This window comes from Meleagris gallopavo, chromosome 1 (assembly GCF_905368555.1).
Source record: "Meleagris gallopavo chromosome 1, MGAL_WU_HG_1.1, whole genome shotgun sequence".
NCBI classification, from domain to species: Eukaryota; Metazoa; Chordata; class Aves; order Galliformes; family Phasianidae; genus Meleagris; species Meleagris gallopavo.
The window spans coordinates 105,063,767-105,090,067 of NC_139404.1; the positions used below are offsets into that span (position 1 = coordinate 105,063,767).

General features: G+C 41.6%; 1 protein-coding gene across 5 annotated transcripts in view; it reads left to right on the forward strand.

Annotated features, from left to right (window-relative positions):
- The window catches only part of SIM2 (SIM bHLH transcription factor 2), a 56,051-nt gene that overhangs the window by 2,132 nt on the left and 27,618 nt on the right, over positions 1–26,301 (forward strand). For 2 of the 5 annotated variants that reach the window (XM_085242850.1, XM_085242840.1), the window contains exons 3-5: positions 5,948–6,030; positions 8,139–8,228; positions 14,012–14,120. In XM_085242850.1, the coding sequence (XP_085098976.1) occupies positions 5,948–6,030; positions 8,139–8,228; positions 14,012–14,120 (282 nt within the window). Of the gene's footprint in view, positions 1–1,746; positions 5,577–5,612; positions 5,729–5,947; positions 6,031–8,138; positions 8,229–14,011; positions 14,121–26,301 lie in introns of those variants that run through there. The other 3 variants (XM_085242861.1, XM_085242853.1, XM_031556848.2) reach the window with 3 other exon arrangements.

Here is a 26,301-nt window from a genome sequence, read left to right on the forward strand (position 1 = left end):
GCCAGCAGGGACCTGGGCAAAAAAATATATATATACACACACACACACACATATATATATATATATATATATATATATATTTACACACGCAACCACGCAACCAAAAAACCAAACGCACAGCCAAACGCTATATGGTGATTGTTCCGTTCGGGTTGGAGGCTGAGTGGGAATAAGGCAACGGGAGCCGCCGCCTCCTCCCGGGGCCGGGGACAGCACGCAGGGGCAAGCCATTCCCCCGCTGCCTGCGACCGGAGTAGTGTTGGAGCCCCGGGGCTTTGCTGGCCACCTCGCGTCCGGGGCTGCTTTTGGCAGTACGCTGTGCGGGGCAGAGCTGAGGGGACCTCGAGATGAAGCGCTCAGTGATGTCGGGGGGCGGCTGGGTAAAGGTCTGCTTGCTCGCTTTGTCCTTTGGTTGTGGAATTGGCAGATTCCGGAGCGGAGGGTCGCCTGCTTTCCGTCCCGTTTTCTATGGAGCTTTATGAAAACGGTTCAGATTTATATATTTAAAAAAAAAAAAAAAAAGGAAAAAAAGAGACATGGATAAGAGGGAAATCGGAAAAAAATATATATATACTAAAAACCCGTCAGGCGCTTACCATTCTGCCCATCGAATTCAGTAATTTCGAGAGCACGTACTGGCAGCGCTGCAGTTTGGAGCCTTTGTCCCATGCGGGGACTTTTCCTCCTAAGAGAGCATCGCCGTCATTTCGGAGCCGGGAGCGTGTCCGGAACGCTCCGGGTTAGGCGGGCAGGGAGCAGCGTAGGAGCTGCTGCTCCTTGAGAGCAATGGGCGGAAGCCGGGAGCAGGTTTATACCCGCAGCTCGACCGTGCTTGGTGTGTCTGTCTGCCTTAAACAGGCCGGGCGTGCGCTTCTGCACACTCTGCTTATTAAGAGCAACGTTTAAATGCATAGGGTGAATTCCTGATCTTTCATCGTCTTAAGTACGGGTGGAAATACTTTTAAAACCAAAGGCTTGAATCCGGGGATGACAGGACCGGGGGGAAGCAGCTCGGCCAGGCTCCCAGCCGGGTGCTGAGCGCTGAGAGCCCGGGGACCGCGGGGCAGAGTGAGGGCCGGGGAGGGGGAGGGGGGAGGGGAAGGGGTGCAGCTGCGGTGCGGCTCTCGGGGAGGGCTGTGGCCGCCGGACGGGACACGGAGCGGCTCTGTCCCAGTTGCCCTTCCCGAGGCTTCCTTCCCTTCTCCAGAACGGTTTCCAGTGCGTTTTACCAGAAGGGGCTGCCCAGCAGCGCACCTTAAATTCCAGCTGAGCAAAACGCGAGGAAAGAGCCCCTTCGAGCACGCAGGGAGGGCGGGGTAGGCGTATATCCGGGGGAATGGGGCTTGCAATAAAGCGGCTCCCCTCCTTGGCCTTTGCTCCCCCAGGGGTCGCCCCCGAAGGGGCACTGCTGTAGCTCCCCCCCCCGCCCCCCCCCACCAAGGCCGCCGGCGGCATTCTGCAGCAGCCCTACGGCATCGCCCCCGAAGATCTGAGAGGGTTTTGTTTCTTCCAGACTGCCTCGTGTGGGGGGGGAGGTTGGCGGGGGGGAGGAGGGGAGGGGGTCCGAGACCCCCCCCAGCACGCGTGCTAGGCCCGGGGCACAGAGGTATCCGAGGTGTTGTCCAGCTATAAAGCTGGCTTCCAGTTCTGTCTAGACTGGATGAAAAAGGGCGGAGGGGGGGGGGAGCTGTGTTTTTAAAAACCTCCACAGATGGCTTTACCTGCCCCCTTCCATTTATTTTCTAGGCGCCCTGACGTGCAGTTTAAGCAAAATTTGGGACCCTCACCGAGGTGTCCTGGCCAAGACGGCCTCATTGTTTCTACAGGTCTGTAATGGGGCCAGCCAGGTCCTCTTGCTGCCCCCGGCCGGGGTTTTCCCGAAGATGCGCGATTTTCACCGAGATCCCCGCGGAGTCGCCCGCTCGGGCTCAGGAAAGTGAGAGCGAAAGGAGTTTGACCTCACGGCTCCTTTCACCTCGACAATGAGAGCTCTAGAAAGCTCGGAGCTTCGTGAGCCCACATCACATAATTTGCTGTGAGGTTTTACTCCGACCTTCACGTTCCTACGTTCCTGAATTATAGTCCCGGAGACAGCAACCTACGGCCTCCCCCGCGCTCTGACTTCTGCTGCGCTCTGATTTTTTGCCAAGGCATTTCTGATTATAGGAGAAAAATATACTGCGGGACTTCTGTCTTGGCTGTCTGCATATATGTTCGTAAAAATGAACAAATGAAAGAAAGGGACACGAGGATCCATTGCGCTTACAGGCAGTGCCGTTCTCTCCCCTCCCCGGCTCTGTCTTCAGTTGTGACCCCCTACCTCCCCCGGCCCCGAGGCAGTTTCCAAAACTGACGGTAAAACTCAATGACGGATATCGCAACCGGATGGAAATGCTCTGCTTAAGAACTGATCCTCAATACGCTATGCTCTGTACAATATAATCGCAAGGAAATGACTCCATAGTGGAGCCGAGACCTGTTCCTCGTTCTAAAGCAGTAGAAATTATAAGGAGAAAACTGAGCTTTCGGTCTATATACGTAGCTGGAGTATGAATCCGTGAACGTATATTTTAAGGCTCGTCGCCGCTATTACGCCGAATCTTCGCGTGCGCTCGGGAGAGACTTGTCAGAGGATTAATTAATCGAATTAATTAATCCCAAGACCGAGAATGTGCGCCTATAGAGGTGCAGCTCCCGGCGGCGCGGCGGCTCTCCTTCGCACCTGGTGCTCTCAGGGCTTCCCGCAGTTCCGCGGCCGCTCCGGCGCAGGGAGGTGATCCTGGGGCATCCGCTGCTGCTGGGATACAGTTGGAGATGGAGTTGACCGAGTGTGCCCGAGGGCATTTATTGGGTTTTCTCTTTGAACCGTCCTACTACTTTTTTCCTCTTTTTTAAAAACTTTTAAACGTTTTCAAGTCTCCGCCGGTTGCGCTGAAACCCGCAGATAGGAGGCTGAAACTCTCTCGACAGAAGCCAGGCAGCCCCGCTCCTCCTGCCTGCACTCCCCTTCTCGAGAGCCGCTCGCCCCGAGCACCACACAACCCTGCCGGGGCTCCTCGCCCGCTCCGGCTCTCGGTACACGTCTTCCTCACGAGGGGCAGCCGTCGGGTTTGGAACACGTCTCTGCGGACGTGTTTTAGGGCAAGGGTCAGCTATGTCCCCGCCTAAGACGGAGCAGACCCTCGAGGTGAGGGGCGAGCTGGCAGCTCTCCGCTCACCGCTCGTTCCCTTTCGCTCACCCCGCCGGCTGAAGTACGCGGTGCAGGAGAGAAGTCCTCCAAAGGGAGGCAGAGCTGCAAATCCGGGCGGTTGTGGCCGCTCCAGGTTGAAGGATGGCTATTGAATAACAGGAGGGCACCACGCGCTCCGGGGAGCCGGGAAACAGTACGGTAGACACAAAGGAAATGTTCTGAGTTAGAGGGCAATCCGATACTCGCGTAATACATCGCTAAGTAATTCTTGTAGCAGAATCCCAAACAGAAAAGCTACCGGGCTTTCACTTCTGTGTGTACGAATTTATATACGTTTGAAGAGCAAAGGTGGGGATTGATCCCAAAGGTTTCCAGATCTTATTACGGTTTAATTCTCCCTCCTACCCAGAAACTGGGAAATGGCACCGAGTGAGCGCCCTAAGTAGACGGCGAGAGGTGTCAAAAGGCGATGTGAGCGACGGGGGAACTCAGCCCAGAGCTGACGGAGGACAGGGACGAGAAGCCCTGCGTATTCCTGCACTGGGAGCTGCTCCTGTGTTGGGGTTCCCATGCCAGACCTTCCCGCGCCGGGTTGTGGCTGTGGGAGCCGGCCCCGCGGCCCCGCGCACCGCATCCCTCTGTGACCGTCCCGCCCCGCAGTGCGGCCCTTCTCCCCGTGGGACGGGATCCGCGACCGAGACGGGCACGGCTGTCTCAGCTAATGCGTGCCCAAATGGGGCGTTTTAAGCGTTTTCTTCGCGGACACAAGAGAACTTTCCCTGCCGCAGCCGTCCCAGCGAGCTCCCGTCGCGTAAAGGAGCTTTGCAGAACGCTCGCTTTGTATCGGCAGCGCCTTTGGCCCCGATCCAGCGCAGTGAGTGAAAATGTGCGTTATTTGCTGGCGGGGCAGCGGGAGCGCCGCGGAGTATTGCGTCCATATGTATTGCATCCATATGTGTACGGGACGGAGGCTGCACAGCGGCAAACCTGTAGGAAGAGGAGTTAATGCGCGACACTCCTTCAGCCGAACGTCGGATTTATTCGTTTCGTTTCCACCTCCAAACCGATCTGCTGCTGGATTAGATGACAAAATCATTGGCTTTAAAATAAGCTTAGACGAATGTCAACCTGATCCCCCCAAACGCGTTTACGTTTGATGCGAGCTCGCGATTGTAACCCCAATTTAAAATCTCAAAGGGAAAAAAAAAAAGAAAAAAAGAAAAAAAAAAAGATCTGCGGAAGCGGAGGTTTTAGCCCTTTAGGTTCAGAAAAATAACCTCAGAACACGGTGGGGTTTGGCTGTGCGGTGCAGCCCAACCCGCACGGCTCTGAGGGTCGCAGCAACACCTCCCGACCCTCACTGATGGACATCGAAATGAGGGCATTCCGCGCAGCGCCGGCACTTAGCGCGTCGTCCTCGCACTGCCGTCTGGTGCGGAAGACTGCGAGGTGAACCCGCGGTCCTTTGAAAGAGGAGGGTTCATTTCCGTAGGAAGAAAAATAGGGACAAGGAAAAAAGAAAAAAAAAAAAGAAAAAAAAAAGAAAAGAAAGAAACGTGGTGTCGATTGCTTGGACGTTTGGGAATGTACTTCGAACTGCAAATTGGGTAAAGGCGGTAGAAAAGCGCGACTTTTCGTTTGCCTCTTCGAAGTGTATTTCCCACGCGTGGTCAAACATTGCTTTTAGTGAAGGAAAGGGAAAGGAAGGTGTCGATTCCCTACAGCCAGAGCAGCATCGCCGCTGGAATGCCCCTGGGGCAGCGGGCAGGAGAAGAGCTGTTCCCCCGGGGCTGAACTTGGCCTCGGGCACTGCCATGAGCCAGCCGGCGGTGGGCAGAGGGCAGCGGGCTTCCGAACACTCCAGGGTCCCTTTTCCTTCCCTGCCGCGGGCTCCTCGGTTCTTGCCCCGCGGATGGCGAAGCTCTGCGTCCTCCCCGTCTCCTCCCGCATGGGAGATACCTTCGTCTCTGAGGGAGGGAGAAAGGAGATGAGATGCCATCGCTTCCACACCGGTGCCGAGGGGGATGCGGCTCCGGGAGGGCTTCACAAACGCGTTCCAGATTGGAGCGCAGGGCAGCTCCTTCCACCCGAGTGCAGCGTCCTCTCCCTTCCCTGACGGAGGGCGAGTTTTCTTTCAAAGCACCTGGTCGGTGTGAGGCAGCGGGAGAAAAACGCTTAGCCCGGTTTTGAGGCTGTACAGAGCCCCGTTAGAGCGGGTGAAGGTTGGCTGGGCTGAACCTCCACCGCACTCATTTCGCCCGTGTAGAACGGCTCTGAGGGCTTAAGACTTAAGACTCCAAAAACGAGGCATGACATGGATGCGCCTTCACCTCCGTCTGAGCACTGCTGCCTGCAGCAGCCTGCAGCCCTTCCACTGGTTCTCGTGTACGAAATGAAAACAAACAAATAAACAAACAGGCCGAGACGCCCAGAGCACCGCTCCGCTGTGGGTCTGCAGCTCTGCACCGATCCGCGCTCCGTGAGGGGACGGGAGGAGACCGGCGGGACTGCGGCTTTCCTCAGGCTCTCTCCCTGAGGTTCTCTCGCTGTGTGGCCGCCGTGTCCCAGCCAAGAGGGCCGCGATGTGGCGGGCGGGGGGCAGCGGGAGTCCCTTTGGCGGCATTTCCACACACAAAGAGCCATTTCCTTCCCTGCTAGGGGAAAGCGGGCGGGCTGCGGGGAGCTCGCGGCCGGCAGCGGGGAGGGCGGCCGGACTCGTCGCCCCGCTCTGACCATCTCCTCGTTCACCTTCGCAGGTCTGGGAGACGCCTGGGGACAGCCGAGCAGGATAGGGCCCTTGGATAACGTGGCCAAGGAGCTCGGATCCCACTTGCTTCAGGTAGCGGATTCATTCCTCGGGGGCGGGAGGCACATCTGGGTTCGATCTGCCGGCGGTAGCACCTGGAAGCACAACGCTCAAGTCCCGCCGATTCGCGCTGCAGTTCTTCTCAATCCTCACTATGTGGGAGAACTTAGGAAGTCGCAGTGTGTGCCAGCCGGAGGAAAAAAAATAATAATTATTACCTTTGGCTCTTTTTTTTTTTTTTTTTTTTTTTTAATATGTGAACTTTAATACTGCCAGGATATTTTATTTATTTATTTATTTATTTTTCCCTCCCCCTGCTTTTAAAGACGTAGTAAACCGTAATCGTTTAACGGCCGGTTTTACGGCTGGAGGTTAATTTCTGGTCATAGAGCCGGCGTTGTTTTCACCGTGCGCTCGGGGGGGATATAAAAAGTCAACAGGCGCTCTGTGAGGGGCTCGAACCCCTCTCCGAGGGGCGGCCGGCTCAGCCTCGGCCCCTCAGGCTCAGGGGGCGGCTGTGCTGTGCGAGGCCGTCTGGAAGTGCAGCTCCCACGTATTTCTGAATACAGGCAGCAGGTTCACAACCGTCGGTCTGCCTTTAAAACCCTTATCAAGGATAAGGATCGAGGGCAAAAGTCTTCGAGGATGAAAATCGCGGCTGGTGTACTTGCTCCTCCGCCAGCCTGGCGTTAAATAATATTTGTTAATCGCCTGTAATACTCATTTTGCCGCTCACTCATTCGTGAATTACGACTGCTTTAACAGCAGCAGCAAATTTGCTGTATACTTTTTGAAAGGTCCTTAGACTGAAGCTTAACAAGGGATGTTTCAGCTTGGTTCTGCTTTTCTGTAGGGGAAGGTGGACCTGCTGCAGTGTGTGGTGAAGTGAGGGGAGATAGCCACAGGTCCAGTCGGGTGGATCAATTGCAGGATGACAGTGCTTAGCTGAAAAGTGATGGTCAAAGATGCAATAATTTATCTTCCACTGTAATACTGTTATGAAATTTGCGGTCTAAAAAAGGAAAAAATGCAAAAGCAAAGAGTAATCTGGTTTCAATTACATACTATGGAGTCAGTAAGCCAGAGAATAATTTGGAATATGTATTTATATATTTTTATAGAGGCAGCAGTGTAGAAGCATGAAGTTCAGGATTTTATTGCTTCCCTCCCGGTTCAGTAACTTAAAATATGAATTAAAATTGGTGTCTGCTTTATCTGCGTGCTGCAAAAAGAACTTTATCTTTTCCAATAATGTTCACATGTGCATATTGATCAAGGCTTCCAAAATTGATAGGAGATAGTAGATAGTTTTTGGTTGGGAGAATCAGATACACTAGAAAGAATGTCTAACTTTGGGCTCAGAAGAATCAAGGAGAAGAATCAAGGCACTCTGCATCAATAGGTCACATGTCCAAATCCTGGCCAGTTATTTTTTCTTGCATGAATGATACACAGCACTGTTAAACTTCAGTTTACCCTCACATAAGTAATATTTACCATCCAGTTAATATTCTCATCGATAAGAGTCTGTATAACATATAACATATTAGCATTAGCTGAGGTTCCCAAACTCTGGGCATATAAATTAATGAGCATAAGTATCTTTCTTCAGGTGTGAATTATTTGAATGCTGTTTTGATTACTTTTTTTTTTTTTTCCTAAGTTAACCTAGTTATTTAGCAAACAGTCTCATGTTCAGAAATACATTAATACAAATATAGTCAAAGAAATCTAAAGCTTTGCTTATGACATCATTAAATATATTGCAAATAGTGGTAAGCTGCATCTGCCAATTATAGCATAAAAAATGGCTTGCGTAGTACTAGATTTTCCCCTAAGCACCACATAGCTCAGGATTTGTGCTAAGTACTAAAATAACCAGAATCAACAGGAGAATGTTAACTTAAAGTGAGCAGTAAAGCTCGCATCTGTAGGGGGAATGAATTGGATTTCACAATGTGTGCACATGTCATAGAGTTTGTAGGAACAGCTTCAGATAAAGGTTTCTATTTCTGAACTGTGATGTTTTCGGCTCTTTAATTTGGATAACAACCTTAATCCAAAAGACTTCAAATACTTCTTTGCCGTAAATGGTTTAAACAGAATGCTTTCTTTTTAACCTACGCATTTCTCTTCTACAGACTTTGGATGGCTTTGTTTTTGTGGTAGCATCAGATGGGAAAATAATGTACATCTCAGAAACAGCGTCTGTACATCTTGGCTTATCTCAGGTAGGACTGATTTATTTTGACCATCTGTTAAATGTGATGCTGCATTTGGAACCTAACACAAGTATCTGGCAACATATATAGAAAGTCATCATTTTTTAGGGGTATTTGAAGCTTCAACTTTGTTTTCTGATAAATGGCCCTACTTAAATATTCAATTTTCCTATACTTACAACCACATCATGACTGTCTTTATATCTTTTCTTGTTCATTGTATTTTACTCCTCATTACCTTTAAGAAGGGTAATAAATAATACGATATTGCAAATTGCAGATATATGCAGAGCTTGAAACCCAAGCCTCTTGCCTGTGTGGTAACGCTATATGTCTGAAATGAAGTTTAGAATTTAAGGCTATGTTTTAGATTGTGTGAGATATTGAGACTTGCTATGAAATAGAGAGGAAATCTGATGTGGAACATGAGTTTTATGGTAAATGTTCTTTAGGAAAAAAAAAAAAGAAAAGGGGGCAGATTTATGAGTGTTCACATGGAATTCAAGGTAGTTTTTCTTGAGTTTTTCCAGCTCAGTGGTCTTTTCAGTAAAGCGTTTTATATGGTTGTGATAGAACTCATAAAACTCAGTTTACTACTGTTCTGCACAAGAAGTATAAGGGTTTTTTATTGTTGATTTTTTTTTTTTTCTTAGAAGGATATTTCTAATTTTTTGCCTTCTTGGGATAGACGCAAGGGCAAACAGCCTGAATTTATTGAGGAGCACAAGTTTCCATACATTTGTGTATAAATGTGTTACACAGTTTCATTGGTAGCACCTGACCTAAAGCTTGCTGAAGTCCAATAGAAAAATGCCTAATTAATTTCACTGGGCCCTGGATGAGACTTCCAAGAAACAGAACTGTTTCTTCAGAACCAATTGCAGCTGGAACACTTCTTAGTTTAAAATAAAATTAAGTGAAAAATTAATAGTAGAGAAAAGAAGAAGGAGACGAAAATGAGAGGGAGAAAGATGTTCTGTTACAGGCAAGATATTTGGGGAACAGAGAAGGGGATGAGTATGAGTACTTTATCTTGGTAATAATAAATATTTTTGTTTGAAAAACGGTAAAGTTCTTTGGATGTGTGTTTACAATAGTGGAATTAGAATTAGTAGCTATGAGGAAAAAAAAAAAACAACAGAACTCAAAAGATGGATAAAAAAAGCAAATATTTTGTCTCATAAAACCCATTTCTAAATACAAAGGCAACTGTGATCACTGTTTTTCTAATCTCCTTTACAAAAAGTAATTTTGAAGATCAGTGTTTTGCATGGATACATTTTTTTCTGCCAACTTTAAAAATGCATCCAGGGAACATTCCTATTTCAAGCACTTTATTCAATTGAGCCTGTTACAACATAGTATCTGTCATTTCATATCATTTAATACACATTCAAATTACATCAAATAGTACTTCGTTTTAGAATAGACTTTCTTCCAAATGGCCACATTTTCTTCTCTGAATCAGCAGCCTTATTAGAAGCTAGCATGTTGAAAAGGTTCACAACGTTGCTGATTACTTAAATAGAATCGAGTCAGTACAATTGTTCCAAAGGACTGAATTTTACCATGTGTCCTTGCTGGAGTATAGTCCGTTTGATAAGTGCTAACTGATTTAGGTTTTGTCCAGATTTTGTTTGTTTGTTTGTTTGTTTAGTGGAATTTAAGTTCATCAAATCTAGGAGGTCTCAGTATTATCCAGTCATCTGGTGAAATTAAAGACCTGCATGTTGAATAGATTGGTGGATCAACTTTGCCACACTCAAGGAGAAGGGACTGAAAGCATCATGAAGGCTTTAATTATCTCCAGCCCTTATGATCTTATGGTCCTCTGCACATACCGTGTTCCCCCTGTGTTTCACACATCTTTCTATAAGCCCTTCTTGCAAGAGCTGCCGAGGAAAGCTAGATGATTCAGTCATATTGTTTTTTGAATTCAATTTAATACTCAAAATCTCAAGTATTTCACTTTAGCCCAGTAAATTAATGGGCTTTATCCTTGAATTCCCCAGAAAACTATAGATCAGAGAGGACAGAGAGTTATGATACCTAAGGACATGCTTTGGAATCAAACCACTGTATACTCCAATAGTTTAACAGCACACAGCTTTTCATTTATAAATCCAAAGGACAATTACATAGACAGTGATTTTTGCTCATTTTTCTGATATTGTTTTATCCTCTAATCTAATATATTGCTCAATGCTCTCTTTTTCAAGAGACAATTATAAGCAATACTAGGACTAATTCTAGGCTGTTCCTAAATACTAGGATATTAATGCACTAATACTGGGATATTTCTGTACTCTTCCCTGGGCTCTAAATGAGTTCTTGTTCCTACTTCACTGGAAATCATTGGGAATTTTGCCACCAACATCAACAAGAATGAGATTGGTCTGTAGAAGCAAATTCTGCAGGTTTCCCTCACCAAGTCATAATCCCACTCTATATTTTCAACAAGTGCTCTTATAGAGCTCCAGCCAATACAAGCTGAGATTAGAGTGATGATGATTGTAGAAAATCTCCTAGAGTGTGCATAGAAAGACCTTTTTATTAAATAATTTGACAATTAACTAGTCCACACATCAATTTCCAGTTAAAGTGCAATTTGTTTTAAAATATATATTTAAACTAAGCAAAAAGTCAATTTAAAAACATTATGTAGGATATTCTTGGATACCTACTACAGCAGCCTTTATCTTCTAGTAGATCTTGAGTTTAACTTAAGCAGAAGGAACTTGGAGCTTCTGAGTAACCCTTCACTGGCCAACATAATTAAGAGAGTTCAAAAATGTAAAAACAAGATGAAGATTCACTCATTCTGCTTGCAGTGTCAGGGAATCAGAAACAGTGCTTCTGAAAAGACTGCATTTTCATTTGTAGACCTGTTGGTTAAATTTGTGGGTTTGGATTTTGATCAGCTTTTCCACTCAACTCTAACAGTAAATACTGTAAATACGAATAGTTAGGATCTCTAATTTCATCTAATTTCAATTGGCCTCAGACCATCGTTGAACTGACTTGTTCTAGCTGAGATAGAGCCAATTTCTTGCCTCTTTTTTTTTTTTTACGTGGATAACAAATAGATTCTGATTCCCCAAATACATCTTCCCTTTGCAGTCCAAGGACACAGAATGGAGAATAAAATCCTCTTAGGAAATCATTTTGAAAGTCTGGACCTTATTCCAGCCATTTTCCATTTTCAGGACCCACGAGGGAGCTGAGCTTATCTTTGATTTTTGAAAATCTTGAAATATTTAACCACAAATATCTGAACTTCTCTAGGAGTTTATTTTACTTTCATCAGATCAGTATATGAAAGGCAAAATATGTAATTATTTGCTCTAGAATCCATCTACTTAGTCCTCTGTGTTTATTATGTATCGTTTCTTGGCAGGAAAAAAATGTGCAGCTGAGTTACACATAAAAAAGCTCTTAGTAGGAAACAGCAATATTTGGTAGTAAGCAGGTATTTACAGATATTAAAAAGCTGCATCAAGGAAGTTGGTTCAATAAGCCCGAGGCATGGGATTTTAGAAGGTTTATGAATTGAACCATATACTTTTTTTCCCCAGTTTTCAGTGTTTCATTGTAGGCTTTAAAATAGTATGCACATACTATGTGTAGCAGGAGACTGTGGTCAGTTTCAAGATTATGTATACATATTTTGGTTATTTGACTCTTACTTAGACCCCGTCTCTTTGCTGACGGCTTTATGTTTCCACTAGTATTTTTACAATGAATTTTGGTTTCAGCATTCTATGTTCACCCCCTGCTGATTTTGCTGGGCTTGCAAATACATGTATCAGAGCAGAAAATATTCCTGTGTACATAATGAGAAAAACTAGTCATTAGTTTAACAAAGTGCTTTAGTTTTTGAATTTTAAGCATAAGCCCTGCGATGCAAAATACACTGTTGAGAAAAATGTGACTTTAGGCCCAGTCTGTGGATCCTATGAACGAATGTGTGCTTCTGAGAGTGCTCTTTTTGGAGTAGGTAGTTACTTTCAGAAAATCAAGAGATATCCATGTGTTATGCCTCTAAGAGAGTAGATACATGCTAGTGTGGATATGATTACACTTACAGTAATAGCAGAGATGGCATAAGGTCTTCTGGATTACAGCAGTTGATTTTGTCAGTCAGGTTGTTTGGTGTTGTATTTGTAAGAAAGTCTTCATATCAAAAGGTACGAAGACCTCTTTCTTCCCCTTCTTTCTTTATCCATTCCTCTCTTCATCCTGTCCCTTCTTTCTTTTTATTTTCCTGTTTCTTTTTCTACTCTTTCTTTCTTTTCTTTTCTTTTCTTTCTTTTCTTTTCTTTTCTTTTCTTTTCTTTTCTTTTTTTCTTTTCTTTTCTTTTCTTTTCTTTTCTTTTCTTTTCTTTTCTTTTTCTTTTCTTTTCTTTTCTTTCTTTCTTTCTTTTCTTTTCTTTTCTTTTCTTTTCTTTTCTTTTCTTTTCTTTTCTTTTCTTTTCTTTTCTTTTCTTTTCTTTTCTTTTCTTTCTTTTTTTCTTTTCTTTTCTCTTTTTTTTCTCTTTATCAGTGAAATATTATTCTGGTTAAAATATAAGGTCAGTGTTGGTGTTTTTTGCTTTTGCAGGGAGGGGTTGTTGGAGAGAAGTGGGGAATAGATGGCTAGAAAAAAAGGTTAGTTTGCATAGTCTTGGGAAGAGACATTCCATGAATAATGCAGAAAATGGAACTATGAGAAACATTTTCGGAAAAAGATTGCTTTGTGGGGTAGACAACTTCATTTATTTCAAAGAAAAAAGCAACTCACACATCTTAGCAAATCAGTAGGATTGGCTCAGAAGAAAAGGCTAAATTACTTCACCTCTCAGCTGTCTCTGATCTTGGGGGCCCAAGGCACATCAGGCCACAGTGAACAATTGGGCAGCCTGACACTAATTTAAAACACAGGCTCAAAGTATTGGTTCACTCCTTAAATCAATTACTGCATCTATCTGGAGACTTTTGTTGGTGTGTTTTATACGTGGCAAACAGAGTTAGCAAAAAGGACGCACGGCGCATGCCGCTCATTTTTTTTTGTGCAACAGTTATTATGGGTACAACAGTGTGAAAGACAGAAATACATTCCTGTTCAAGCAAAGTACGAGCGAGAAGAGGGAATACAAATATTTAAGACAGAACTCCTAGTCTATTTTCTGTGCGTGTTTACTTAAGGCAGCAAAGGCTCAAGCCAGTGCCCGTGAAAATCTATGGAAGTCCAGTCTGTCTTTTGAATTCACTGGTTACTGTTCTGAGCTCTGTGTACTACTGTGAGTGGAACGTGGTGGGTGATAGCTGGAAAAAATAACACAAAGAAATATGTAAGTCTAACAGTTTGGCTCTGAAGGCTCCATTGCCATCCGAATGCAGGTGATAGCTTCTGGGAACCTGTGAAATTTTTTTGTTTTGTTTTTTGGATATCTGTCTTTCTGAGAGACATTAATAACATTAATACAGTTTAGAGATTTTATTCCATTTTGTAGCCAACTAGCATTTCTACAGCTGCTCTAGTTTATCACTTCATTTATCATGAGCAGCTCTTACGTGTTCAGATCATCACCAGAAATTCCCATAAAACCCCCTATACCATTAGTCACTGCTAAAGAAGGAATTAATTCAATTTAAAATTCAGAATGTGGTTTTGATACATTTAATTTATGCCTAAAAAAAATGGTGTGCAGTTACCTAGATGCATTATACACAGCTCGCTGAAGAATGTTTTGGGGATAGGAAAGAAAAGATGGGCGGTAGCACTGCTTCATGTGTTACGTGTCTCTTCACAGGTGGAGCTAACTGGTAATAGCATTTATGAGTATATACATCCTTCCGACCACGATGAGATGACAGCTGTTCTTACTGCTCACCAGCCTCTTCATCCTCACCTCTTACAAGGTACTTGTGTGATCTGTGGTCAAACTACCATTGGAAAATTAAAAAAGGAAAGTAACAATTCTAGGCTGAGTTGTGACAAGTTCATATTTATCCAATGTGAGGCTACGTATGCAAATGGAGGATGAGTATTAACTTGAAATTGTGACCCAGGATTTTGGTTTGTGGCAGTGAAGAGAGTAAGGTATTCTGCATTAAGTAATGCTTTCCATGCTGTGGAGTCCATGCAGTTTTAAACAGCTATTTAGTTTTTGTCCAGTGGCAATTTCATCTCTTTTGTTTTGTCACCAGTGCTGAGGTTGCAGGAAAGTTGCAATTGTTTTGCTGTGCAAAGCTGCAGCTATGTGGTCTCAGAGAAAAAAAAAAAAGAATATGCTAGACAACTTGGAAATAGGTGGACATTCTTAGTGTTAAAAAAGCAACTTTTAAATTTGGAATTTGGATGAAACCCCAGAGTTGATACTCTCTACGGTAGGAAGAGACAAATTTGATTTTGTAAATTACTTATATTTAGAAGTTCTCATTTACAAAGTGATCTCTCCAGGGAAATAATATTTTCTTGCCTTGGTGCTGGGTCACTGATTCACCAAACCTGTCTACACATCCTGCTCGGGTGCTGCAGATGATTTACCCACACGTATCCATACAGCATGGTACTAAGTTGGATGGAGTGTCAGGGAAGACAGCAGAACTTTTATTATATGTGAACGCCAGGATCAGACTGTTCACTCTGGCTGTGCTCAGACACCACACATAAATATTAACATAATCCTTTGTGTATTAAGTTGTTACTTCATTGTCGTTACTAGTACAAAATTAACAAACATTTGACCATCTTCACACCCTCATCCTCAGTAACTTTGATGTGGGACAATTCTTTGAGCTATAAAATATCAGAATGATTTGGCTCCATCGTGTGCAAAGTGCTTTCATGTATATTTCATAATTGTTTCATCAACTGAAACTCACATCTTGCTAGTTTGTTTTTTTCTGAGCTTCTTAATACTGTACACCTAAAGCATGAGGAGCTTTGACCTTGCACCACAATTCTGTTCAAGAACAGGAAGGTTTTTTTCAGTTTTGGTGCATATGTAGTTTCTGTGCTTAGTGATCTCACCACAGTTCTGACTGCTGATTCCCTCAGTGCAGAACTGTACACATTTCATTGCAGGAAAGTTGAATGTGCCTGGGCACATGTGTAGTGCTCAGAGTGCTGTAAATGACAGAATCATCATAGCTATCTTCTCTCTTCTTCCTCCCTAAGCACATTCTGTAGAGTACCTCTCAGAGTCTTCAAAAACAAACACTTGGACTCTTCTGATTCTTCTTATTACTTCACCATTTCATAGTTTTCTCATTCCTCTCTCAGGAATTGCTTTATTATTACTTTTGATGTTAAAAAATGCACATTTTTTTTCCTTGTTTCCCACTTTACTAATGAGCAGAGCCTCTAGTACAAATCCATGACTTTTAATGCAAATGTGTTGGCATCTAGAATGAGTAGTAAGTTATTTTTACACCCACTTTCTTACCAACTGCAATAGCCTCATGCTTTTGTTTTTTTTATATATATATATATATAACAAATATATATGTATATTTGAAGAGAGTTTTACAAGTTTAAGATCATGCATAACGGATCTGAGTTAATTTCTATGCCACTTGCAAGCAAGCTTTCAGCTCTTCCTGTTCTCTGTTTGGTATTATGACTGGCTTACCAGAAGTGAGACAGCACACTCACACTGTTCCAGAAGCTTTTTGTTCATTCAGAACCAGTTATTGCCTGCTTATTGCTCACATTTGGTGGATGTCTTGAGATGCTTGGTTTTGTCTGTTAGCATTTCTTCACTAGAACAATCAGGTCCCTCTTATTTTAGCTACTTACCGTCAAATTACATCTTTAACAAATTCTTCTCACTCTAAAGTGTAATTCAGTCCTGTTGCGGTTTTGTTTGAAAAAGATTTTACTCACAGTTGAAGCTGCTAATTTCAGTTAATTTACAAATGTTTCAGTCTGAAACTCTGCTGATGATTTGCTCCAGATATGTGCCTCATTCTCTGTAGCTTGCTCTACCTCATTCTACGTAAATACTGTCTGTTATTAGCATCAACATCTCAGTTCTCAGTAGTGCTAAGGTAAATGAAAATTCACTTTGAAATGCTATATATTTGCATATGTTTTGTTTGCATAGAATTTTGTGTAGCAAAAACATAAAAACATTGGCATCTTATTTGGAATTCTAGTCCTGGAAGACAAATAAAGGAGTTAAACTGTGTTTTGGTTTCCATAGGGATTATTTTATGCAAATCTTACTTCTATGTGTCTGTTCCCCATACAAGGCACAGGGTTAGCATACAAAAATGTGCAGAATCCATAGCTAAACCTTTCTAAAATGAACAGTTAGCCAATAATTATTGATAAATATCCTCCTTCTGCTGTTGTTCCCTTTTCTGCAGTGTGTAAGTTTAATTTCTAGGCATAACTTAAAAATTGCCTTGGCCCACAGAAATCACAGCAGGTTTTGTGTCTATCTTCAGTAAATTCCTGAAGCCTATTTAGTAATGGTAGGAAAATAACATCTTCTGTTTGTATCTCACTAGATATTCTGAATAATTTAACTAAAATACAGAGTTTTATAAATAACTTAGTACATAGGAAAGTTGAGTGAAAGTGGCTTTTTCTAATAAAAGAGAAACTGGCTTTTTAAAGAGGTTGTTTTTTTCTTTTCTTTTTTTTTTTTTTTTTGGTCATTCAGTTTATCTCTTTAAGAGTGTCTGAATCATCCAGTCATGAACTTAGTTATGTGATAGATCTCTCTAATCTACGATATTAGTCAGGAGTAAAATCAGTGTGGCACTGCAGTCACAGCCATTCATAATACAGATTTCCATGTAACTTCACTTGCTCAGAATGTATTCTGCTAATTTTCAGATACGTATGCATATTTTTAGTTCAGTTGCTATTTCTATAGTTGTATCTGGATAAGATCTGTTAAGATTGTTCACGTCTGTGATTTTATTTCTTACACTGATATTAAATAACCCAGAGTAGCAGTTTTTTTCCCTCCAATTTTATACTCTTTATACATTTTGATGTTTTCCCTTTATTTCTTCATTTGCTTTTAGTCTTCTTCATTGTCCTTTTTAAACTTTTCAAACAATTCCCTTAGCCTTGTCATAAAAAAAAAAGATACATTAATTTTGGAAGTATAAAGCTTCATAAATTTTATCTTTTCAATTTTATAAAACTTATACTTCGTAATGTTTTGTGCCCAGCAAGGACCGTATTCAAGCAAAAAGTGTAGCTACTTCACTTTTTTAAAATAAAGGGAAAGTTCTTGAAGAATCACATTCTTCCAGGAGCTGGACTTCATAGCAATACTGAATGCAGTAACACCTGGGAAAATGGAAATCAGTAAACTGACTGTTGTGTCAGCTCTATTCAGATAAGTCCAGTGGCAATGGACATAAGGCAAGTTAGGTAAGGAAAGCTTCCGAGCCAAGAAAATGTAAGGAAGCAGCTCAGAAGCAGAGGACAAGAAGCTCAGTGTGAGCTCCTGTAGCGATGCTGTGGCAAAAAGGGTGCTGTAAAATCCATATGCATATAAGCAGGGGAGTACTGAACAGGAGTAGAGAAGGTGAAAGGGTGACTGACTGCATTCTTTGTACGGTGTTATGAAGTGGACAATGGATTCTTCTGTATAATTCTGTTGTCCACTTTAAAAAAAAAAAAAGGCAAATTGGAGAAAGTACAGAAGGGAACCACAGAAATGATTGAAGGACTAGAAAGGTTTATAATGAGGGATGAAAGAACACCATCTGTTTGGTGTATCAAAAAGGAGACTGGGAGGTGACTTGATTACTGTGTATGCATACTTCCAAGAGAATGAAGTACTGGGAACTAAATAACTGTTCTAAAAGAAAAAAAAAAGCATATCAAGGATCAATGTCTGTGAACAGAAACCACAAAAGCTCAAATTAGAATAATGCATACATTTATAACTAGGGGTTTAAGTAGGAGAGGAATAAAATAGTGAAGGAAGCAATGGTTTCTTCCTCTTTCAATGTCTTCAGATCAAGGACATACGCATTTTATAAAAGATACATTTTAGGCAAATGGAAGTTACTGAGCTCAGCACAGGCGTAAGTGACTGAAGTGTAATTAACCTCAATGTACAAGTTAGACCTATGATCTAATGCTCCTCTCTGGCCTTTAAAGTCTCAAAGCTATGACTCAATGAAAACCATAAGCCCCATGATCTGTGGAGGCTTTGGAGAACCTCAGCTTTAACTTACAAAGTCTTTAAGCTACCTTCTGACTTGCATGACCAGCACTGAAAATGTAAAGCAATATGGACTGATCCCTTGCTGTGAAAGAAGCCAACAGCTAGACTGTCTTTCTGAGCGTGGCTGGGTTGGGGAAGAATGTTCTCTTGCACATACACATTAAATGTAGGGTAAGTCTCAGTGAATCATCTCACATGAGTCTTTAGGCTAGCTTTGCACTTGTAAGATAATAAATCCATTATATTCAACTGGGATGAGTTAGAAAAAAAAAAAAAGGGGAAAGGAAAGGAAAAAAGGAAAAAAAGGGAAAAACAAAGAAGCAAAGAAAGGGGAAGGGAGAGGGAAAGAGGAAGGAAGGAGAAGGGAGGAGAGGAGAGGAGAGGAGAGGAGAGGAGAGGAGAGGAGAGGAGAGGAGAGGAGAGGAAGGAGAGGAGAGGAGAGGAGAGGAGAGGAGAGGAGAGGGGAGGGGAGGAGAGGAGAAGGGAGGGGAGGGGAGGGGAGGGGAGGGAGAGGAGGGAGAGGAGGGAGGGAAGGGGAGGGAAGGGAGGAGAGGAGAGGAAAGGGGTTGAAAGGAGAGGAGAGTAAAGGGAAGGGAAGGAGAAGGGGAAAGGGAAGGGAAAGGGGAATAGGAAGGGAGGAGAGGAAAGGGAAGGGGAAGGGGAAGAGGTAGGGGAAGGGGAAGCGAAGGGAAGGGGAAGGGAAAGGGGAAGGGAAAGGGAAAGAGAAAGGAAATAATTTGATATCTTTTCCAAATGATGTGTACTGGCAATGCTTAGATTTCAGATGACTTCATTGGTCCTTAACTTCTTTCCAAATGCTGCTTAATATATTTCTAGTTTGCAGCATGTTTCTGTGTCCTGGTTTAGTTCTGTACCTGTGAATCCATACACCTCAGAGTGGCACTCCCTGTACGACTCATATTTGTTGCATAAGTTGATATCAGGACTCCTGGACACCTATCCTAAGATATGCAGTACTTAACTAACAGGAATCTGAGAGTTGTTTGATAGTGTAGTGCTAGGAAACTAATTTCTTAGCTTATGGATAAGTTGTTTTGATGTATACTGTCTTTCCTGGAGAACCTACAGTTCTGGAAGCTTCTCTTTTCTGCTTCTTCCAGTAGTGGAGTTGACAGACTGGATACACTGGATGAGATTTTCCTGCTGGAGTAGAAAGTAACCGAGCAGTACTGCTGTGCTCCAGATTGTGGGGATGATAGGTTATCAGTAGTTATCCCATCTTGGAAGTTCGTAAGGTTGTTACCTTTATAACTAACTGTCAAGGCTCAGTGCATGCTACCTATCTTCCCCTGCTTAGTGCAGGAGACCTAATAGGTTGTGGTGCTCATGCAATTTCTGCCTGACCAAGAGTAGCTTCAGAACATCTTGGGGGCATGTGAGAAGTTTGCCTCTTTCCTCACCTCAATCTATGCAGAACTGAATTCTTTCAGGCTAGTAAGTGTGATCTGCTACAGCTCAGCAGTAAACCATTCTGGTACTGCTAGTATGGTGGGCTGTACAATGCTGGAAATGTTGTGAAGCGATTGTTAATAGGTATGTTGTTCTGAGGTGATAAACGCTGTTGTATCAGAAATAGCATCTGACTTTCAGGGGCTGAATGTGGAGGATTGTACCCAAACTTTTGTCTACAGTTAAAAAAACATAGAAATTTATTGGGAAGTGCTTTACCTCTTGAACCATATATATAAGAATAAAGCAGGAAATTTTTGTATGATATATCAGGGTAATGAAATCTGGATATGTCTGGTAATCTGTCATCCCTGCAGCTGAATACAAGCAAGAGAAGAGATTTTTGCCCTGCAGTTTGTGCAAGACAAGCAAGAAATATTGAGAGGGACTCAGCTTCAGACACTGCTCTTCTTTGTGTGTACTTGGAGCTAACTAATTTGAATTAGTGTCTGTTACTGATTTCATGTGTTGTTGTTTTTTTTTTTTCAAGGATTTCAAACCTTTTAAACACCTACAGATTCCCAACCATTGCTGACTTGCACATCAAGTCATGGTGTACCAAAAGCAATTTATTAACATACCCAAAAGTAGACAAAAGGAAAGAGGGATACTGTATTTATCAGACATACTATTTGTCTGGTAGCAGCTGGCTAGTTCTTATATGATTTGTGATAATCATACAGTAAGTAACACAAGGAGTATGGAATGCACTGTGTCAGGCTCTCCAGCTTTTAGGGCACTGTTTCACTCCAGCTAAGAAGTAAACACCAGTCCACACTTTTCCTCTCAAGGAATATCATCTTCCCTAGTCCCACTTTACTTGATACCAAAATAAGGGAATAAATGGAAAACTATATATGGAAAGATACTTTGTCACACCATTCTAAAGATTTTTTTTTTTCCTACGAGCACCTATGCAAAAATCCTTGATAGGATTTTTTTTTATTTGTTTTGATCCATTTAAAAGTATTTTTTAGGAAAACTGTTCCTGAAGGCTAATGATTTAACATAGTGATCCTGTTGCTAATGTTTGTGTTATTTTAAACTAGAGAAATCTAGAAAAAAGTATTATTTTGGATGTACAAAAGTGGAAGAGGGCAGACTGCTGGCACCCCACTTAAAACCTCTTTTTTTCCAGTGGTAGCTATCAAAAAAGTATAGCAAGAATAGAGTGCTTCAGACTACAAAGTAGAATTTGCCTTTCTACCTACTGCCCTGATGAATTCCTTCTCTAAAACAATTTGGAATCATCACTTGTAGAAGCAAAGGAAGATTTGGATAAATGCTAGCAAATGCTGCATTTGGATCACAGGAATGATAATTGAGACAATTTATTAACTGCAGCACTGATAGGATTCTGGGTACTGTTAGAGCACAGAACAAACTATCCAACCAGAGAGGAAATTGGGGCAGTTTTGCAAGCTTGGAACTCAAAGACATGGTTAACAACAGAACAAATTTCTTTCTTCCACAGCAAAATTATCAGAACAAACCAAGTTAGCCCACAAACTTCAGTTGTCAAATTAGTATTTACATATGAACTTGCTATCTATGCATATAAAATCTACGTTTTTAAAATATAAGACATTTTTATTGCATTGTTCAACTGGTGTCACTCGTTTACTAAAAAGAGGACAGAGTATTCTCAAGGATATACACTTCAGCCTGTAACCTGCGTGTGTATATATAATGCTGCAGTGTAACAGGGAGAAGGGAAAGTAAATAATATATTCTTTCTCTTTTACTTGGAATCCAGTTTTGACCACACATACCAAGAACAAGGAAATGTGGTTTTCATATATCCCTTCACATGCAGCATTTCACTTCACAGAATAGTTGTATTCACAGACTTACTCAGGCACTGTTCGTCCTGGCAGTGATAATAAAGTTGGTGGTCAGTGTGCAGCAGCCTTGTCAGTCTCACTCCTGGTTTTCCACTAGCTTATTTGAAGGTCTGCTCTGAACTTGTCTGAGGGAAATTCACCAAACGCATTTGCAGACCCCTTCTTGCACTGACCTGTTGTGTTGGTCAGTCCTGGATTCCCAGCTTCAAGGACATCCATAGAACTGTGTAAGCTATTGTACAAGCATCTCCTTTGCATTGTTTCCTAGAATGCTTTTACATCTCTCATGTTCTAGAAGTTGGGGTCATCTGCATCCAGAATTAAGGGCTGGATGTTGTGGCATTTCTTGCCACAATATTTCCTGTGTCTCTCCTGTTTCTTAAAAAAGTTGTAGCCTTGCTATGCTCAAAAAAGAAGCTAGCCAGGAAGCTTGCATGCTCTTTTAGTCAGCACTGTGCTGTGTGGGACCCAGATGCTTTGCAGAATAAGAGCAGAACATGTGCAACTCTATAGTATAGAGGAGGTAAAATGAAAATAACCAACTGAAAAAGTGAAAATATGCAGAGTGTTAGGGGGATGGGCAAGAAAGTGTCATCCAGACATGAACTTGTGCTATCTATGTTTCCACCCTATAAAACAATTCAGTAGGGACATGGAGCACAGTTTATCACATGTTCATGCTTTGACACCAAAGGAATGCATGTGCCTCTGAACAAGTTGTGGGAGGGAAAGCAGAAGCAGGTAACAGCGCGCTTCAGTTTAGGTGTGCCATTTCAAAATAGTTTATTTTTCCCATACTGTAACAGATCTTTGACACTACACACAAGCTGCCCTACAGAGCAAACAGAAATCAAGACTTAAATTGATTTGGTACATCATTAGCTGTGTCAAAAGCTCTCATTTTTAATGCTGTATTGCAATCTTCCATAGTGATGGACAAGGCATACATTTTTAAAACAGTCCATGGTGAAGCATGGGCAGTTTATGTGCATATATATGTCAATTTACACAGTGGTTCTGTCGCAAAGTGATGCCATATTTTGCTAATGTCTAAATCCAGGAATTTTGGGAAAGATGTAAGACAGTAGTTTTTACCTTACAGAAAATAAAGGCATGAGAGATGAAGCTATGGAAAAAATTATAATCTTTTCTCCATTCACAGTACAGGTAGCATACAGACCACAGAACTTTGTGAAGAGAGATGAGTAGAAAGCAAAGAGGATTTCATAGTTGCACCCCTAGGGACAGACAGTTCTGACTTCCATAAAACTAACTGTAATTTCATAAAAAAGCTTGGAGAATCTTATTTGACAGTCTTGTGCAAGAGAAGTGAACATGCACACAAATTCTCTATTCAAAACAGCAAAACTCATTTTGTGCACCATGATATTTATGCTGTTTACAACAGTAAGAAGTATATATCTGTAAAATATAAACAGGCTATTTTATTTTTGAGCTATGTTCACTGTCAAAATGTATCACATGATGTAGTAGGCAAGGAAAAGGGATAAATGAGATGGCATCCTTTGTAGAAATGATGTTAAGAGCTGTGAGAATGAAATACATCTTTATTATGGCCAGAGACGACAAACAACGATGTCTGTCTGCATTCTCATTCACAAGTTGCTGTGCCTCAGCTCTGTGAAGATGTTAGCATACAGATGAGTTGGTCATCTTTTGAATGCAGACGACCCCAACTTCTAGAACGTGAGAGTTGTAAAAGCATTCTAGGAACAATGCAAAGGAGATGCTTGTAGGACTTGAATTAGGCCATTTACTCTCTGCGTCACACTCACGAAATATACTCAGCTAAGTTGTATACTCAGCAGCACATTGAAAAGGAAGCCTCCAAATGATGACTAGGTCATATAGTCATATATTAGTAGAACAGAAATATTTCTCTGAAGCTGATAAGGGAAATGGAATTTGAAAAATAAAGAATGATAAATTTGAATTATTATCTTGGACGTGGGCTTGCAGTGCTTCCCCTATAAAACCCATAAATAATACCTCAAACTCATTGCCTATAAACTATCTGATAGTAGACATATCAAAGAAGTCAGGATCTCATGAACCTCAATTACACTCTTCCAAAGAAGAAAATATAGAAAAAAAAGCATAGGAATCTGCTAGAAGTACATAATCATGTTGATAAAAGCCAGTGTTTTACATGCATCAGTTTTTATTTCCAAACATTACCAATGACTCACTTTTCTGTAAAAATTTGTGAAGTGATGGGGAGAGGACAATCACTTTCAAATGTTAAACATCAATACAGGGTAAAAAACAAACAAAACAAAAAAAAAACAAAACAAAAAAAACAACAACAAACAAACAGAAATTTGCTATTATGAGTAATCCAAGCCATAACAAGTATTGGAAATGGCTGGAATAGAAAATAAACTGGAGACCACATGTCACATAATTGGATCAAGAGAAGTACTATGCCAAAAATGGGAGACAAAACTTTTAGAAAGAATCCTAAAGCTCTGCTTTTCATCTCTAATTCCTGTAGTAGATAAACAGAATTTCAGCAAGTTCTGGGAAATGTTAAAACTGTATGAAGACGCCTGGCCTTCTTTCCAATAAGCTATCATGAGAAGGTTTCAAGATACTTAGCAATTTAAAAATAGGGGAAGAGGTTTTCTTTTTTAGCTGTACATAATTCTGAGATACTTTTTAACTTGTCTTTGGAAAAAGCTTGAACAAAAGAATGTACAAACTTTGAAAAACTCCCTTCAGAAAAGAAGGATCGATCTTCCAACTATTTCTAAATTGTTTAGGAGAAGAAAACAAGTCGCATTCAGATAGAGAAAAATAGATACTGACGTGGAAATTAAGGATAAAGACAGGAGGAGCAGTGCCAAGCTGCAACACTTACATCCACATAGGAAAGTTGCATTAAAAACTTCTGCAGAGATACACAGCTGTCTCAGAATTGTAGACAAGCAAGGGCTGGAGAAGGTACAATTAAACAAATTCATCGCATGTGGTGAACATTCTGAAATAGTAGGTATTTAAAAGAAATGGCACTTACTGATTCAACAACAGAGAAATTCATCATGCAGAGCAGCAAAATTTGCCCTCTCCATGCAGTGGCTGTCACACCTTTGAAAAAACTCAGCTGGCTTATTCCAAAACAGATGTATAAACTTCTTGGATAGGGATAGCAGAACACCATTGTATTCTGAAGAAAACAACCCAAATACCTCCCACTCCCTTCTCCTTACACACAGATGCACAAATTCACACTCTATCACATTCTTAACCTTGAAACTTTGTGGACTTCTCCTCTGACATTAGCTTTGTAAGAATTATCTACTGTTCCCCACAGTCGTTGCTATACTAAGGCACTTAACATCTCCATAAGGGCTTGTAAGTGTATCTTTACTGTTTTGGGAAAAGTATATGTACAGGTATACAACAGCACAGCCTGTGACATTACTAACATAGCTTTATTATCTATCATCAAGTATAGCACTGTGGTTGGTTTTGAGACTATTTCATGAATGTCCCATATCGGTCAGGTACAGTGAATTTCACTGTCAGTCTCCAGTTTTGAAAGATTCTTGTACTTCAGGATGAAGGTTGGTTGCAGCTTGCTGTCAGTTTTCCAGGTTTCTAGCTTCCTTATGGAAGCTGTGGCCAACAGGGCAGTGTAATACACAATACCTCCTGCTGTGACAAATCTGAGTTCACATATGAGGTTGTTTTACTTCAATTGAAGATATCCCATTATCACATTATGTGAACATACACTTGACTCAGTTCCAGGTGTTGCAAAAGTGCAATGGTAAAGTACAGCGTCACTGAAAGCATCTTTATGCTGAATGCAGTTTTACATCTTACTTACTTACCTCTTTTGATTGTTTCTTTTGTGTAAACTCAACAGGAAGGCCTACTTCAGATTTTTTTGGCTACTCAGTAGTAACAGTAGTATTCTATTTCCCATCCCTCATTATCTGACTCCTGCAATGTTTTGGTTTAGTCTTTTCTCTGAAACAAAAACCAAACCAAACCAAAGCAAAAGCAAAAAGCTTAATATTTCAGTTTAAACAAGTGGTTTCTACATTTATATGTCGATCTTTACATTGTTTTTAACACTTAGCACAAAGGCATTTTCATCACTTACAGCAAAGCTTTTATGGAGCTAACATTTGGAATAATTAAATATGGAGGTTAAGCTTTGATTATTAGACAACATAAGTATTCTCTAATACTTAAGAAGGCTACTTGTCTTTACTATTATTAGTTTTCTAGTTCAATAATAACATTTTACTATTCATTAGTCTCTCTCAAAGTTTCACATATACACACTTAACCCACAGTTCTCTCAACATATAACTCCATAAGAACTGGTAGCACTTGATTTATTTCCTCTTTATTTCAGCCCTTTTACCTTCTTGATAGCTTAAGACTCTTTCTATTTTTATATGCGCTTTGCTTACAAAGTTACATGAAAAAAGCAGCACTGATATCAATATGTTACTAGGTCTGGTTACATTATGCTCTTACATTTTAGCAGTACTTCAGAACTTAATTGACATTGATAAAACCATTTAACTGATAAAATTCTTCAGTTAC